General features: G+C 37.8%; 2 protein-coding genes across 3 annotated transcripts in view; one reads left to right on the top strand and one right to left on the bottom strand.

Moving 5' to 3' along the window:
* The window catches only part of LOC117429337 (IQ domain-containing protein H-like), a 31960-nt gene extending 28919 nt beyond the window's left edge, over nt 1–3041 (bottom strand). Inside the window, 4 exon segments of the mRNA XM_034048713.3 lie at nt 476–548; nt 1189–1286; nt 1755–1877; nt 2848–3041. Of these exon segments, the coding sequence (XP_033904604.3) occupies nt 476–548; nt 1189–1286; nt 1755–1877; nt 2848–2913 (360 nt within the window). The 5' untranslated portion in view covers nt 2914–3041.
* Nucleotides 3042–3411: 370 nt separating this feature from the next.
* LOC117429886 (alpha- and gamma-adaptin-binding protein p34-like) lies at nt 3412–15290 on the top strand. 2 transcript variants are annotated; one of them, XM_058999056.1, is made up of 10 exons: nt 3413–3569; nt 7942–8132; nt 8381–8477; nt 8650–8739; nt 9214–9297; nt 11724–11806; nt 12181–12277; nt 12687–12791; nt 12979–13028; nt 13531–15290. In XM_058999056.1, the coding sequence occupies exons 1-10, from the start codon at nt 3500–3502 to the stop codon at nt 13606–13608; spliced, it is 945 nt and encodes a 314-aa protein (XP_058855039.1). In that variant the 5' UTR covers nt 3413–3499; the 3' UTR covers nt 13609–15290. The 2 variants fall into 2 exon arrangements, with proteins under 2 accessions (XP_033905705.1, XP_058855039.1); XM_034049814.3 differs by lacking the exons at nt 11724–11806; nt 12181–12277 and having other exon boundaries at nt 3412–3569.
* Nucleotides 15291–17148: the final 1858 nt, after the last annotated feature.

Raw genomic sequence — 17148 nt, 5'->3', positions numbered from 1 at the left:
GATATGTTATGCTTTAGTGTGTGATTGGGGCTGGGTGGGGGTGTATAATTTCTTTTTATTACTGATGGGACAGTTCTGAGTACATTATTATTATAATCTATAAAAAGCTATAACATCAAGTGATGTATTCTATGAGAAATGTGAGGCAGTCCTGTTACATTTGTTCAGTTGTTATTCATTATTTAATCCAGTAAACCACGCATGCTCTGTTTGTTGCATGAAGTTATAATTTACTATTAAAAAAAGCAACAATCCTAAGAAAATACTTTACTTGTACTTATCATTGTATTTTTGTTTTTTACCTTTGGACTGCCAGTAAACATATTAGCTTTTTTAGAAAATATAAATTACATCTCCAAGCTACTAAGATTTTTAAGTAAATGTTTGACCCTGTTGTTTTCCCCCACTGTTCATAAACTGCACAAGGTTTACACATACAAGTTTAATACAAGAATATCTCTTGAGAGGTACACACCTGTTCCCCAGGTGAGAGGTGGGCAGCAGCAGCCAACGGCCATCGATCACGCACAGCTTCAGGCTTAGGCTTCCTAACAAATCAGAAAAATATCATGTTTAATATTACAAATACAGTCAAACACATTTAATACCACACCAACTAATGCCACCCTCCACCTATTATCCCCACATTAAAATGCCCTGACCGGAATGACCAGCTCCTGACAATATCATTCAGGTTTTTATAATACTCTGGTTAATATCAATAACATGTACATGTCATACAACTGATTTCCAAATCCAATTAATATCCTTACAAGACTGTACAGTTTACATGAACGTCTTTTTAAAGATGTTGTGCAGTATTGAAATGTTCTTACATATGCAGTAAAGAAACACAATACAGCATGCAGTACAGTAACCAATGCTTATTGCATAGTCTTGTATGCAGCTTTCACAAAACAGGCACGTTGCATCTATGTTCTTTTGGTTTTAAACTGGATTACACCTATTGTCACCATTTTTGCTTATTCTCTTTCCAGTAGATTTCAGCATACTGTACATGGTTTGACTTTTCATTCCCATTTGTAACAGTATTTTATTTAAGCTATTGAATTCTAATTTACAGAATATTAACAGTTTAAAAGCACACAGTACATTTTGTCCAAAAACAAAATCAGTGAATGCATGCAGTCTGAAGAATGTTAGGAGTGCTGTCTCAGTACAACTTACCATTTTCCAGGCTGATCAGTGCGCCCAGCATTTTCACCAATAGACGGAAGTGTCAGAATCTGATTGTTAACTGTATTTAAATATTCTTCTGCATGTTTCTGCCAAAAAACACGTTGGTAAAAAAGAATTTACTTCATGCATTTGAGGAACACAGTAACCTTTATCTTTAAATATCATTCTAAAGTCATATAAGTTCCAAATAAAATAAAAATACAAAAATCTGTCAATGGATAGTTGCTATTATCAAATGCTATTTTTAATTGTTTTACTATACTGTACATATCAATATACCTATTTCTTTTAGAATGTGCATAATACAACATCTGTTATAACGTGCAGTATTTTGTTTAAAAATATTAAAATGAATTGTTTGACCAATGTCTGGATTAAATCAAAATGATGGTGGTGCCATATCCATTATAAAAGACTACATAATGGCATGGATGTATAAATCATTAGCTGAACTTGTCTATTCAGCCACACATATTTTCCCAAATAAACTTTCTTTCAGGATTCCGAATGCAGGATTTGAAAATGAAAAGACATATATTGCATAAAGTACAAACCCTTAAGCCATTTTCAGTTCTCTGGATTGCTGTCTCAAGAGCCTGGATATCAATAACCTCTCCACTGCGCTGGATTGTGATGCGACTGATATTTTCCTTTAAATGGCACAGATCTTCTTGAACCTACAGTAGACGCGTTAAAATAAACAAGCAAACTTTAGTACTGTATGAGTAACAGAAGGGGTAAGATGATATTCGACTGCTTGCACTTACTGGTGAATAAAAAAAACATGCGCACAAATTAAAAAAAAAAACATGCTAGCTACACATAATCTACATGATTTCTACTTTTTAGAAAACATGTTGAAACACAAGTGTAGGCTGCAGCACTAGGGTTACCAGACCTCCCGGGAAGACTGGGGCTGTCCTAGGTTTCAGCCTGGATTTTTAGTCTTGGTCAGAAACAATACCATTGCTAAATCATTCCGTTGTTGCTATTTTGTATTCAATTTTTTTTTAAGTACTGTGGCAATGTGCTCAGCAAGTTGACAGCACGGTAATTTATTATTTAAAAAGCGTATGGATTACTTGTTTAATAATTCTGATTATGTGTTTAATAATTCATATTCTGTTTAACTTCCTGGACCACAGCTAATTTTATATTTATTTTATTTTCCAATGTATCTAAGTGCCACCAGTCAAGTTAACACTTTATGTTAGTCCCTATGTGTTTTGATTAATGATTTATAAATAAGTCTATCATAACACAATCATAAGATATATACCCAATGTTTAATTTTTAAATTCTGATCGTGTTATTAATTACATACTTATTTTAATTGCTTCAGTTGCTACAGCTTCAATGAACAGAATAAAATAAAAGTCCCAGCTTTTCACTCTGGAAATCTGGCGGTAACCCTGGTTCGCAAGCAGGCCCACTTGTCTTACAGAACTTACTGTACATTTGATGGGTTCTAGGGATCAACCTACTGTAATTATGAGACGAAATGCATTCACATGAACTGTCACCGGGTCTTCCCTGAGTGCGATACAATGACGATGTGCATGCCATGCAAATAAAGTGTCAGTGAAAAGTTATAAAGCACCGATTTTATTAATAGTAAAAACAACAATCATTTTCTTTAGCTTTTACCTTGATTATTATGTTCCCTAAATCGTCCTTTTTCCTTATTATATCAGCCATTCTTGCAGTCCGCATTTCTGTGTTAAATACAATCCATAATGTTAACTATTCATGCCCTGTCTGTCAATGGTCCTGAGAGCCATGTTGTCACTTTGCAATAAGACACACACGAAGGTCTCCACAGCAACAAAGCACACGTGACCATCCCTATAGCAACCACACGCCGAATCTTCCATTTTTTACTTACCGGGGTCACGCAGTATTTAATAATTTTAAATGTCCAGATTTAAAACATATAAATCAATCTGCACGGTTAGAGTCGACATTTACGTCATTTAAAAATAACAAACATTGATTTTTATTTTTTGCGTATAACTTATGTGCATTGGTTTGAGATTTAAAGGTGTTTATTTAGATCGTTGGTTATTGTCAATCTATAAACAAATATATTCCGTACAAACCGCCTAATATTCAACTAACTTACTCTTGGTAACGCTGTTGTTATGTAAGATAACTCCCCCTCCCTGTGGCTGGGAATGGGTTAGTCTTCAGTTGTTGTCGGAAGTGACGCTCTGCTTCCCCGCCGGGTCAGAGTGGAGTGGTTCTGTTTTAGGGAATCAGCTGTGTGTGTGTGGACGGAATATCAATCTGACAGGAAGAAATGGCTTCAGCACCTTGCGCGCTTATTACGAGCTGCGATCCGGGATTTGTGGAGGAGGAACTCGTTAAGCGTGAGTACCGAGCTCTCTGAGGAACGTGTCAGATAAACAAGACGTGTTTAATGTTCTGTTTACACGGGCCCCCCTACCTGCTGCAGAGACCACTACAATACAATACACAGTCACTGTGCTCGCTTCCCCGGACCAGGCTTGCAGTTCCTCAATACAGTTATTTATTTGATGTAATATTAATAAGTCAATGTTCTGTTAAAGAAAATACTTCCTTTTTCTGTTCATGTAGAATTGAATCCATGCCGACGTAGCATATGAAGTAATATAGGAAACGAGGCCTTGTCATCGCTGGTAAAATGTACCAACACCGACTGGATCATTAAGATTTTTTTATAATCTCTTTATTTTGTTGGTATGTTCACTATCATTATGCATTTAAAACAGCAGGACAAATGCCATTAAGTTTAGTCAATCAAGGGAAGGTGGGATCGCCCCAATTGAGTACATTCAGTGTGTGTTCAGATTATTATTATTATTATTATTATTATTTATTTCTTAGCAGACGCCCTTATCCAGGGCGACTTACAATCGTAAGCAAAAACATTTCAAGCGTTACAATACAAGTAATACAATAAGAGCAAGAAATACAATAACTTTTGTTCAAGTAAAGTACAAGTTTGACAAACCACAATTCAATAATACAGCAGGTAATAGTGATAGTTACATCAGGATATGATTAAATAGTGATAGTTACATCAGGATGTGAGTAAATACAAAGTACTACAGGTTAAAAACTTGGCAGATTACAGTATTCTGAAGTACAGGATTAAATGCAGTAAAATAGGGGCTGATAAGAGCAAAATAAAGCACATTTACATGAAGGGTGATAGTGTCCCAGGATACAAACAGAGGAGTTCTACAGGTGCTCTTTGAAGAGGTGAGTCTTAAGGAGGCGCCGGAATGTGGTCAGGGACTGGGCAGATTATCTGAGTATAACGGAATAGGGAAATGCATAAGGGTGTAGTTCTTTTAATACGATGGTGGTCCATTCCTTGGTCTATCCCCTCCCCTAAAAGACTCATATGCGACTATAGAGAGTAAAATGACTAGTTTTGTTGTATTGATCATCTGTTACATTGATTCGGTTTAGGTGTTATTGATGCGTGTTCACGTGTAATATTCTGATTTTTCATTAAACAGTGATCTTACTGTTTCAGTAAGATATACACAGTTCAGGGCTAGAGGCAGATTGGAAAATATTTCATATCAGGGATGGAAATAGGACTCCCGTTGCATTGCAGTTGATCTATTTCTGGTTTTTCTATGCATTTAATAAGACACACCTGAGCTTGTTACTTCTACAATGTGGCTAATCAAGCTCGTAGTAAAATCTGGAATGGGCAAAACTGCTCTGCAATAGGAGTCGTTTTTCCATTCTTGAATGACTTGAAATAACCTTTCATTTGTTCTGAACGCGTACTCCTATTATTATTATTATTATTATTATTATTATTATTATTATTATTATTATTATTATTATTATTTATTTCTTAGCAGACACCCTTATCCAGGGCGACCTACAATTGTTACAAGATATCACATTATTTTTACATACAATTACCCATTTATACAGTTGGGTTTTTACTGGAGCAATCTAGGTAAAGTTCCTTGCTCAAGGGTACAGCAGCAGTGTCCCCCTCCTGGGATTGAACCCACGACCCTACGGTCAAGAGTCCAGAGCACCACTACTCCACACTGCTGCCCTTTACATGAAATTCTTTCAGATTTTGTCACAGTGTTTGCCTGCTTTAATTATACCACAGTTCCACCAGGTGGCTGTCAAGGTCTTGAAATCATCAGTTGCTTGAATCAAGAAATAATTTAAGAGGCAGGAAAGTCAAAGGCAGGATAGGATAGTTATCTGCTTTTCAGTCACAGAACTGTATTAATAAGTGCATCAGTTTCCATAATGCTGTAGAATTAAAAAAAAAATACTGTTTGTGCCTGATGCTGAGCAACTATTAATGTAGCTGCATTTCCTATCACCCCATTGAAATGTCACAGCCAGATTATAATGGGAGTACATGGGAACAAGTTCCTGGTCATATCATTCTGGTTATAACCACACTCCGGTTAGCATCAGTCATAAGTCACGACCCAAAAGATTAACATGGGGAAGGTTTACATGTGCGTAAGTTACTGTACAGTATTGAAGTGTAATATAAAGCATTGCAGTGGAATGTAGAACACAGAACAGCTCAGCATCTCTGTTAAAAGATTACAGTAGGATGTTCTAAAGAAATTCCATTCCTGTGCACTGTGTCAATGCAGTGCATAGTATCATGTTTCAAGTTCCACATCAAAGCGGTGATATTAAAGGGGTCAATGAACTGTTTCTAAAATCTCTATGTACAATATCAATTGGGGTTATAGGGTCACTTTGCACAGTAAATATATTTTAATCGAGAACCAATTTATTTGAAGTTACATAGTGTTCTGTTCTCAATTTCAGGAATGCGTTATTTCTAGGCAGGGATGAAAGCAAACCAAGGATGAAGACTGCAGCCCTCCTACACTTTATTATGTACTGCATTCGCTCTAAGTGAATGCGTCAGCTCAACCGTTTGAACCCTGTGGATTTCAAGCTGCTGACCTTTCCAGAGTTTATTAAAAAAAAAACAGGACGGAGGGATGTAATTATTCACTCTTAACGAGATGAATTTGCTGGCAAAAAAAACGATTTCAAGGAGGGTTTTGCTTTTTTACATTGTGTGCTTAATCACAGTGTCTAATTAACCAGTAAGAGTAACTGCAAAATATACACCCTGTCGCAGGTACCCTTGTGGACTTGGCAGTACCTTTAGTTTTGAACACCTGAGTTAATTCTTACTAATAACCAGATTTCAGTGTCTGGTTGTGAAACAAAAAAAAGGGTTGTCCATGACTTTACAACGAAGACAACCTGAAAAGGTTGGCCCCACAGTGACCTGTCACTTAATACAAATTTATAAACGGACCAAAAAAAAAAAAAACTAGCAGTGATCTACATGTATCAGATGTTAATTGTTCATTCAATTGACAACGTAATGCTAGTTTATACAGTTGCTTGAGTCCTGTTACCGTATATTGAAAGATAAACGTATCCTCTACTGTTACCTTCTAAATGACTCAGAATGGTTGCTGTTGTTTGTTTTCCCTCCAGATCATTCTTTTGATAATGGGTTTTAAAGAAATACCGCATCCCCCAGTAATGTCACACAGCCAAACCATAGCGGCTGACAAAGGCAGGGAGGGTGACATCATCACTGGTCTCTGTGACACTCGGCGCTCCCTCTTTCCTCTCTGCCTCTGAACCAGAGCCCTTTTACTTCGCTGTGGTCTTTGAAGTCGGTGTAAATGTGAAGTGAATATGCGTCAGCAGGAGGTTCTCTGTTTGTGTGTCAACGCAACCTCCCCAAAACCAGAGTCAGAAATAGAATGCATGCTTTCAAAAACACAGCTTCATGATTGCAGAGATCTTTAGCTGGGGTTTGGAGGCAGTGGGTTTGTTTTATGTATTGTTTTATGTGCTTGTAAATCAGGGTTGAATAAAATGCAGCTTAAGAGTTATGATGCTTCATTACATAGTCTGATAAAAACAAAGAATAGTCTCAATATTACAAAAGTTGTGCACTCCTCTCTGATGTCCATGGCTGTGATACAAATCCACATGTTCTCATTTCTGTTAGTGTAACACTTTTTTTGTCCTGAAATGAAGAAGATTCATTTTCCATTGAGTTGTTGGCAGAAACGTGTCCGATTTCATTAAAACAGGGTGGATCTACGTCTCGGGGGTTTCCTGTAGGAATGATGTTTAAAGTGGAATATTTATTATATGACAGTTCCAAGGGGAAACATTTGCTATATACAGTAAAAGTCAAGTAGACAAATGTTCCAGCTAATGCCTTCATCATTGTTGGAGAGACGGGTTTGAAAACATGACAAATGTGGTTTAGCAATACTTTCCAAACTTTTACTGCTCAGTGCTAAAATAAGAATTTTTTTAAGGGAACTCTGGTAACAAAATTTGCAAGATGCACCACCGATGGATGCACTGAGTAACCTGGTTCGGAGGTCAAATCTGTCAAAAACATTAAGGGATCCACTGAAGTCATCTTCCTGCATTTTGTCAACATTTCCAAACACGGAAACACTGAAACAGTTTCACCCGAAGTTCTGTCCACCAGAAAACAAGCATTTTAAATTTGACATTCATCATGAAGTTAATCTTAATTGTCTTTCTTAATGTCCAAACTACAGAGCTCAAACCATCGACAACCCTTCTCTTCTAGCGTTCTGCACAACACAGTATGATGCGTCTCTATTTGTTTGACCCTTTTTTTTTCTTGCCTTTGTTTATGCAGTTTAAAATGTTGCTTTTTTTGTTCACCAGAAATCATTGCTGGTGATGGTCTTTTAGGACCCTCCTCCCAGACTGGAGAAGTCAGATGGTACCCCTGGACGATAAACAACAAATATTACACGGCAGACATCTGCCTGTGCGCCGTACCGAACAGATTCCTCGTCACGTCTGAGATCGCTGAGGGCGTGCAGGCTTTCATTGTGTATTTCGACAGCAATACAGTGAGGAAACCTTCTTTACTTCCTAATGCTTCATTCCTCTGTACAGTAACACACACTGTCTGCTTTGGGTTGAGGAGATTGCTTGTATGCTCAGCATTTGTATTCATATATACATTTTGTTCTTTGATCCTGAGTGATGCAGATGAGGCTTGATTGCTGAAACAGTCGCTTCTCATTCCCAGCATTATGTAATTATGTAATACGATGGTAACGCTTTTGTAATATCTCTGTGCACTTTGTAATTTCAGAAATCTGGCCTGGACGGTGTGTCTTTATGGCTTCCCCTGGCAGAAGACTGGTCCCCCGAGGTGCTGATCCTGGTCTGTGATCGCGTGTCAGAGAATGGTGAGATCTAGACACAGGTCAGACATACGTGGTCACAGATTCATAGAGTTTTCCACCACTGAGGTCCGATTGAACAGCGCGTGGCCATTTTAATACGAACGATTCGGGATATAAAAGGTCGTCACTTCCGCGTTCCTCAAAGGGACTGAGCCTTGCAGCTTGTCTTCCCCAGGTGTGAACAGACAGACAGCCCAGGAGTGGTGTATCGCACATGGCTTTGAACTGGTGGAGCTCAACCCAGAAGAGGTCCCCGATGAAGACGGTATTTCATTACATTTTTATTTCAGCTAACAGAAGTGTACTGTCTGTGTGTGTTTAAATAGTGTTACATAATATCTGCTTTTCAGTTATAGTTGGAGTTACAACTTCATTCATAACAACGAAGCTTGTTTTCCTAGTCCTAACCTCATCGTTTTAGTGTTTATAATCATTCTGAATAGTCCCCAGTTCTATTGCTCTAATAAAATTTGTATCACTTTTCTCTATTGCTTAGTCTAACTGGCAGATATTTTGCTTGCAGGCCTTGTGTTGTTTTGCCTATTTTCTTTGCTTCCTGGTTGTGAGAAATCATGTGATAGTGTGACCTTTCAACTCTTAACTCCATCCACTTCTATACCATACCGGGAAACGGAAAGGATTTAGGATAAAAGGGTTCACAAAGGTCTATCTAGGGACCTTGACCTGTTGGCTTAGTTCTGAATGCAGTATTGATTCATTCTTTTCTGAATTTCAACAGACGACTTTCCAGAGTCCACAGGGATAAAGAGGATTGTTCAAGCCCTGAACGCAAACGTGTGGTCCAACATGGAGATGAAAGACGGTATGTTCACAGGCTAACAGTTATTCCAGGTATTGCAGGCAGAAAACTGAATGTTTGGGGTAGAAAAGAAACAGGCAAGATATATGATCATTTATCAGTCGTTTTGATTTCGCTTTTAAGTATTATTTTCTTTTTTAATAACCGTTTCCATATGTTAAATGTATGTTGTAATCTGTTCCCCTGAAACTATTATTCCAGAGAAAAATGAGATGGAATTGACTAATGTAATGACTTAAGAAAAAGTCTGCTCCAACTATTATTTTAAAAGCATGCCTTTGGGTCAGGGTTAAGAGCACTCTGCTGAGATGTATTATTTAATCCCATTGCTATTGTGTTAAAGTCAGTAGTTGCTATTTCTACTTTGCTATACTCGATGAACCTTAAAACGTTTGTAATATTTCACCTTCAGCCTGGCACATGTTAAATGATTTCTAGTGAGACGTAGCCTTTATAAATAACAATGAGTAAGCCATCTGATACAGAGACTCTTTCCTTCAGACATCTTGATGAGTTAAAAGAATAAATGAAATAATAAACGAAGGGGTTTCTTTTGGATATTTAGTTAACTGTTTAACTGCAACCAGAGAGCGCATTCTTTAGAAATGCCAGCTGTTCCCAGTTACTTAACAGCAAAGCACCATTTGAGACAGCAACAAGACCAGATCGCAGGTTCAGTGGTTATTCTTCGTGGCACGGCTGCTAAGCTTACTGTTCTGTACAAGTTGTTTTAATAGCTGTTTGGTTTCAAGTACCCATTTCCATCCAGTACAAAAAAAACACTTTTACTGTAGAAAAAGAGTTTCATCACATGTACTACACCGAGTCATTTTTTCAGTTGATAGCAATAATATCCTCTGCAATGGTGTCAGGCTTTTTTTATTTATTTATTATTTTAAGTGATTTGTTTCGCCTTAACAAGCTATGCAGATTATGCAATTTAGCGATATTCACTGGGAAAGTAATTTACAGCACGTACTGGTGGTAATCTTGGCACATGCTGTACTTCCAATAGTCTCTAGTCGGTCTTCTCTGAAGTGTCAATTACATTAAATAAATATGTTTCAGACTAAGACTCCGTCACTCAAAAATTACTTTAACAGTTTCAAACAAAACTAAAACCTTTTGAATTCATGCATAAAACTGGTCTATTCAACTGATCTAAACAATGGTGGAAATGGTTCAGATTGAACCCATCGTTTCTGTTTTTCCATTTTTGTAAATGGTTTGTGGACTGTACCACAACTGTGAACCACAAAAGTCCTGTGGTACACCATTTGTCACTCAGGGGGAACTGACAGTAAAGCGCATTTCCTTCACTTGTGCCCTGGCTTTTTGCTGAAGTGAAGGGTGGTAAACGCTTCTAAAAGTAAAAACCTTGTCAATGAAACTAGGAGCCGTCTAAGCTTACATAGGAATGAGTGTGCCAGCCCTTTGGAAGAGAGAGTGCTCTGAGCAGCTTGCTTCATTTCCTGTTTTCATCCCTGGTGTAAACACAGAGGTAGCAGGGGCCCAATGTACAGTATGCGTGGATCAGGAAATAACTCTTACTGGTCCCGAGCAGAACTTTATAACCTTGCATGTAACGATCAAATGAGCCTGTTCTTGTCTCAGCGATTTTCTTTCAAGAACTGTAACAGAAATGCAGAAATGACAGTTGGGTTAGGCGGACAACATTAAAATACAGAACAGAAACTTCTCATCACAACTTCCTGTGCTTAATCGAATACAAATCTCTAACTGTTAAACTGAATTGTTATTCTAGGCCAGAGCATGGCAATTCACAAATAAGTATGGTAAATCAGGATTTAAAAAAAAAAACAGAATGCATATAAACAGAATTAAAACATAGTAACATTACTGTGCAAATTTATCATGGTTTAGCAGCTGTTTTTTTTTTTTTTTCTTAAATGAGCACTTTATAAAACTTGTATAACTGCATAAATACTTCATAATCGCTTTAAAAACCGAACACATGTATATTACTGGAATTTTAAAATCTCCTCTGTGACTCATAGCTATTAATACCTTGACTGTCATTCTTGAGATTAAAAAAATAATAATGACATTTTTTGCACCATTGTAGTAACAAATGCAGAGGTCATGTTATGAATGCTTAAATGCATGTTCCTGCATGACAGCTTTCACTGTGAACGATTCTACATGTACTGTAGTTCTGGTGCTAGGTAGCCTTCAAGAAAGGGTTATGAATACTACGTAGTGTGAGATTCAAAGAACTGCAAAGTTTTAGAACGGAATGTATACGGGTGGAATTATGTGAAGTCTGTTTGTTCAGAATGAATTGTTTCTGTATTGTAATGGAATGGATACTTGGCTCTGTTGTTTTCATAATGGCTGTTTGGCTGCTTTGCTTTCAGCGGTTGTTGTCTGAATGGTGTTCTCTCTCAACACTGATGAATCTCTTTCAGAAAGAAACCAGGGCTTCGGCCTCATGAGCAGCCTGGTGGGTTCACGTCAAAGCAGTGGAGCTGCGCACAGCCACGAGCCACATGTTGGTGATATATTCCCTCTCATACATTCATACAGTCATTAGGAACTGACCCTATATACCTCAATGGACAGCGGTCCAAAAATCAACATGCAGCTAGTCACTATTCAGACACGAAAGAAAATGACATTACGTCTTGATAGGTTTTTATCCTGGTAAAACATTTGCATGAATGAATGAATGAATGAATGAATGAATACATAAATAAATAACAATCTGACAGCACTATTTGTCTGTACCTTGAGACCACATTGAGAACCACATTGAGAGATAAAAAAGCCTATTAAATGTAAGGCCATTATTAATGAGTCAGCTCTGAATACTGCAGTCTGTTAAAGCACAGCAGTCCATGCTCATCCATGTGCTGTGTCTTGCAGTCACACAGGTCTGCAGATGGTGGCTCTGAAACTAGTTCAGAGGACAGCAGGAGAAATGCTGCTCCAGACCCTGACACTCAGATCGACACGCTTGTAGGTACGGAAGCACCATGTTATTTCATTAACCCATCAATTAGGAGTTTTTGATGTTTCCAGATATATCTGGGGATATATGAACATGCTTGTCCAATGTTACATCCATGGTTTGTTATTATTAACACACGACTGTACATTACTTCTTTGGGTCCTGCGGGTGTAATTTGTATTTTCTTCCAGTCTAGCCCAAGCACTTTGAAATGTTTGTAATCCACTATAAAAATCTAAGTGAGGTGGGGCAGACCCCGTTAACATTGCCGAAATACATTAAAATAGTTTCAGGTAATTAGACTGTTAAGGTTATTAAGTTGGTGAACAAAATACTGTACATCCCTATAAACAGTTCCTGTGAATACTGCAGAGTTGCACAGGACAAGGAGGAATTGAAATGACCCTTGCTCATCTCTCAGATCCCATGCTGGATATGGATATCCAGGAACTGGCCAGTCTAACCACAGGGGATGCAGACGTGGAGAACTTTGAAAGATTGTTTTCTAAGTTAAAAGAAATGAAAGGTAAGCTGTTTATGTTTCCCCATTTATATTTAAATGCACAGACATTTAAAAGAAATCTGCAATGCAATAAGTGTTCTGCTCACGTGTGTATTATATTGGTGGTTAATATCTTTAAAGTTACAGTATTCACAGTGCAGGAAGACTGAGTCACATGGTGCAGTTTTACAACACTTTTTGTTTTTCATAGATAAGGCAGTAACACTACCTCATGATCAAAGAAAGCTGCATGCTGAAAAGGTAGGAGCCTGCATCTGTATAGCAGTTTATTCATCATCATTGTATGACTGTGAGAAAGCCTTTTATATATTGTATTTCATTGATAAGCATGTTTCTTTTTACTATACCTCATTCCAGAGAAAACATATTAATATTACAATTCCACACCTCGCTGTGGTTTACAGACCTTGTGTGTCATCAATAAACAAAGAAATCAGAATCTCTTTATATTATTTGTTTGTTTAGCAGACACCTTTATCCAAGGCGACTTACAGAGACTAGGGTGTGTGAACTATGCATCAGCTAGAGTCACTTACAACTACTTCTCACCCGAAAGAGGTTAAGTGACTTGATCAGGGTCACACAATGAGTCAGTGAGTGAGCCTGGATTTGAACCGGGGACCTCCTGGTTATAAGCATTTTTCTTTAACCACTGGACCACACAGCCTCCTCCTCATATTGCTAAACCATGAGTGTAAACATCATCTGTGTGTCAGTAAGATCACTGTGTTCCCTTCCACAGGTCGCCAAGGCATTCTGGATGGCGATTGGTGGAGACGAAGATGAAATTCAAGGACTGTCATCAGAAGACGACAATTAAAAAGCTGCTGTGAGATTTTCAAACTGAGATTTCATTGTGGAACAACTCCAACTCCAGCACCTATTTACCACCATAAACGCCCTGATCTAAAAGTAAAGAACAAGAACAAGTTTCATTTTAGTGTCTGACAATATAGAGCTAATGCTCTCCTGGATCAACTAACTGTGTCAAAGCAAACCAGTATCAAAGTGTTCCTGTCAAGGACACATGCCTCCCGCCAACCACCTGTCAAGTCTTACCAAACTCAAAACTGGAACCGTGTTGCTCACCTGGCACCTCTTCTCAATCATTCCTGTGTTTAAATGTTGTTTTTTAAAATGTAGAAATAGATGAATAAACATGTAAAACCAGTGTAAAGAAATCATTGGATTATTTGTGGGGCTGGAGAATGAAACAAAATAAATTAAGCATTTACACAGACCAAAGAAGAGGGAATCCTTCATGACAGAAATGGTGGAGGAGAAGTTTGATTCTAACTGCTGTAGGAAGTTTCATCAAGAACGACTGACCTCCAGGGAATTAAGTAACAAAACACATTGAAGATGAACAAAAATCAGATTTGTTAATATGATGAAATGTAGATCACAAAACACGACTGCAGTGAATGGTTTTGGTGTTTCTGTGAAATAAATGTTGCTGTTTGTTTGCCTGCTGTGTGTGGCTCAGCAGTTGCAGCTGAGGACAGGAGAAAGCAAAACTGCATGGGGATTGGATAACAGTCAACCAATGAGATTTAAACAAAAATGTTTTAGCTGCATGGTTATTGGTTGAAACCACCTATCCTGTTTGCTTGTGTGTAGACAATGCTATGACTTACTTTTTCATTTGAGTGCCCCAGCCTCTTTCTGCTTGTATTGAGATAATCAGGCAAGAACAGAGGAAGAATCGTTCACATTTTTGTACGCTACCTGATCTTCAATGCATTGTATCCTGAGGACTGCCGTATAAAAGAAGACAGAACTCACCAATATACAGCAGAAGAAAACTTTCTGCGTGGTCTATAAGGGTGGAGTAAAACATTCACAACTAAAACCGGGTCTCTTGGATTTCATTACGTTAATGTCTTGATGAAAAGTTTCAGTTGCTTTCTGGAACCCATCGCCTTATAACAACCTATTGTAGGAAGCATGACTTTGTGAAAATATGAAGGTTACCTTTTTATTGTTGATTTAGAAAATGGATTGATTGATTGTGAACTTTGCTGTCTTGACCTGTGCAGTTCATTACCCCAGGAGATGATGTCTATCTCATTGCTGGGTTTTGTTTTCCTGGTAAAGAATTTAAAAGAAATGGATCTGACAGTTGCTGCCCAGGTATACTGCATATGATATGATATGTAAATCTACCGTACAGCGAGTCATGACTAGAAACACTTTGCATTGTGATTAGACTAGAATATTGAAATGAAACATGTGTAACTAAATTGACCCCACAATGTTGTCTCATTGAAAGGATTGCTTACCCTTTGCTGGAAAACAACAATGGCTTTTTAATTATTATTATGATTTTTTTAACGTTAGGACTGTTTGGCTCACAACATGATAGCAATGTAATACTGTAGCTTTACATAAACCAAGATCAGTTTGTGATTTCATTAAATACCCTGTAAGAGAGACACTGCTGCTTGAATGCCTGTCAAAGCTGTTTACCAATTATATAAAAAATATTATTCTAGAACATTACTTTAACAAACTCGTATCGTAACACAAACCAAAAAGTTGTGAATAGGATCATTCTATACGCATTCGCTGTGTGGTGGTGAATCCCCCCCCCCCCCCTGCTCTGTAAGCGAACACACAAAGGCACCCTTTATATCAGAACAACAAGCCGCTACAAAGAGATGATCGCAAACTGGATGTGCCGAGAGGTTTTATATTAATGGTATCCTAGCAACACAGAAAATACTTGAGTGTAAACACTTCATTAGATTGCGGAGGCCTGTAACTATGTGACTGATGCAGTCTGCCTAGGAGAAGACATTGCATTCTAGACGAGTTTAACTGATACAGACGCAAGAGCAAACACAACTCTACTAGCATGGATTTCACGTGTGACTCATGTCCCTTTCTAAACGGCTGTAGTGAAGGAATGACTCCCATTGTGGTTGGAGAGATGACACGTTTCAATTCCTTTGCCTGGTTTCTGAACCCGCTTCATAGTGCAGACTCAGCTGAAAAAATGTATTTCTTTTGTAAATGTACCAGATAGAACCCTCTAAACCAGATCTCAATGTGAAGTCTCTCTTAAAGGAGTGCTACATAAGGTTTACAAATCCACTTAAGTTCCTCTTATTAGCTCTTGCAGTAGTAGTCCTGGTCCCTCTTGGTTTGTTGCTTGGATTTTATACTTCCATTTCCAGTTTGGTGATTTGTGAAAGACAACACTGTAGTTGAAAAGTTGCAGCTGCTTCCTGGTACCCAATACCTTAATGTTTTGTAGCTCAATCTCACTGGAATGGACTAACTGCAGTCAGACCATGAGACCTACAGCAAATGTACCCCAAATAATATTAATAGAGGTCATGGATTGTAAAGCATTGGTTAGCAGTGTGCGCCTTTAATTTGTATTGCACTGTAACAGACTTCCTTAATCTAAAACAGACACAAAGAAATGAAAATGACAAAACGAAGTAATAAGGGACTGTGATTTGACATAAGGGGGAAAAAAATAGGTTCTAGGTTTTTGAAAATGACATTTAAATGATGTTGAAATCACAGAGAATTTCCTATCCAAACATTGCTCATTACTCAAGTTGCAAGGATATAAAGTTACAGATATTGAGGTAACTGAAGCGAGCAGTCGCACAGTAACTTCGGCTGGTTGTCTGAGAAAAATTTCCAAATAGGAATAAAGTTGAATTTTTTCTTTTCTGTGTACACAAAATAGAAACGTTTGGCAAACCACAACAAAAACTTCACCCAGTACAGTAGTTATTACAGCAGTGTATTCCTGTTTCATAAGGATTATAGCAGGACAGTAAAACATACATGAGCTGGTCCCCAAAGGGACTATTAATCCCTGCGTCTCCACTGACCAATTCTCTTTCCATCGTTGAACCTTTTGGTTAAATAAACTTTATTAGTGTTTAAGGTTGTGTTTTCTCTGTCAGCAAATAAGAAATCCGAAGGCATGCTTTAAGAGGTATAAATCATTCTTATTTATTTATTATTATTATTTTACAACCAGCAGCAACCAGTTACTTCGTTCTGCACGTTATCTTGAAAGGAAGCACTTTATAGGGAGTGTTCAGTATTTCACAAAACGGTTAGGAAGAACTGCAACACTCCCTTGTGGGATCCCCAGCCAAGATCAGCAAACCTACACTCCCCAAATTAATTTGCTTAATTAGACCTTTTTAATTGTTCTCAGCTCTTAAAAAGTTGTAGAGTTCAAGTTACTAATACACAGTTATAGCTAATGAAATCTGCAATTGTTTAAGAGCTGAAAACAAGTAAAAAGCAAATTATTAGTTCAATTAAGGGTTTAGTTAAATAACGGAGAGCTTCATTGGAATGAAAACCAGAAGACACATGGGGTCCC

The sequence above is a fragment of the Acipenser ruthenus genome, chromosome 24 (genome assembly GCF_902713425.1).
Source record: "Acipenser ruthenus chromosome 24, fAciRut3.2 maternal haplotype, whole genome shotgun sequence".
Classification (NCBI taxonomy): Eukaryota; Metazoa; Chordata; class Actinopteri; order Acipenseriformes; family Acipenseridae; genus Acipenser; species Acipenser ruthenus.
This window is presented reverse-complemented; position numbering and strand designations above follow the sequence as displayed.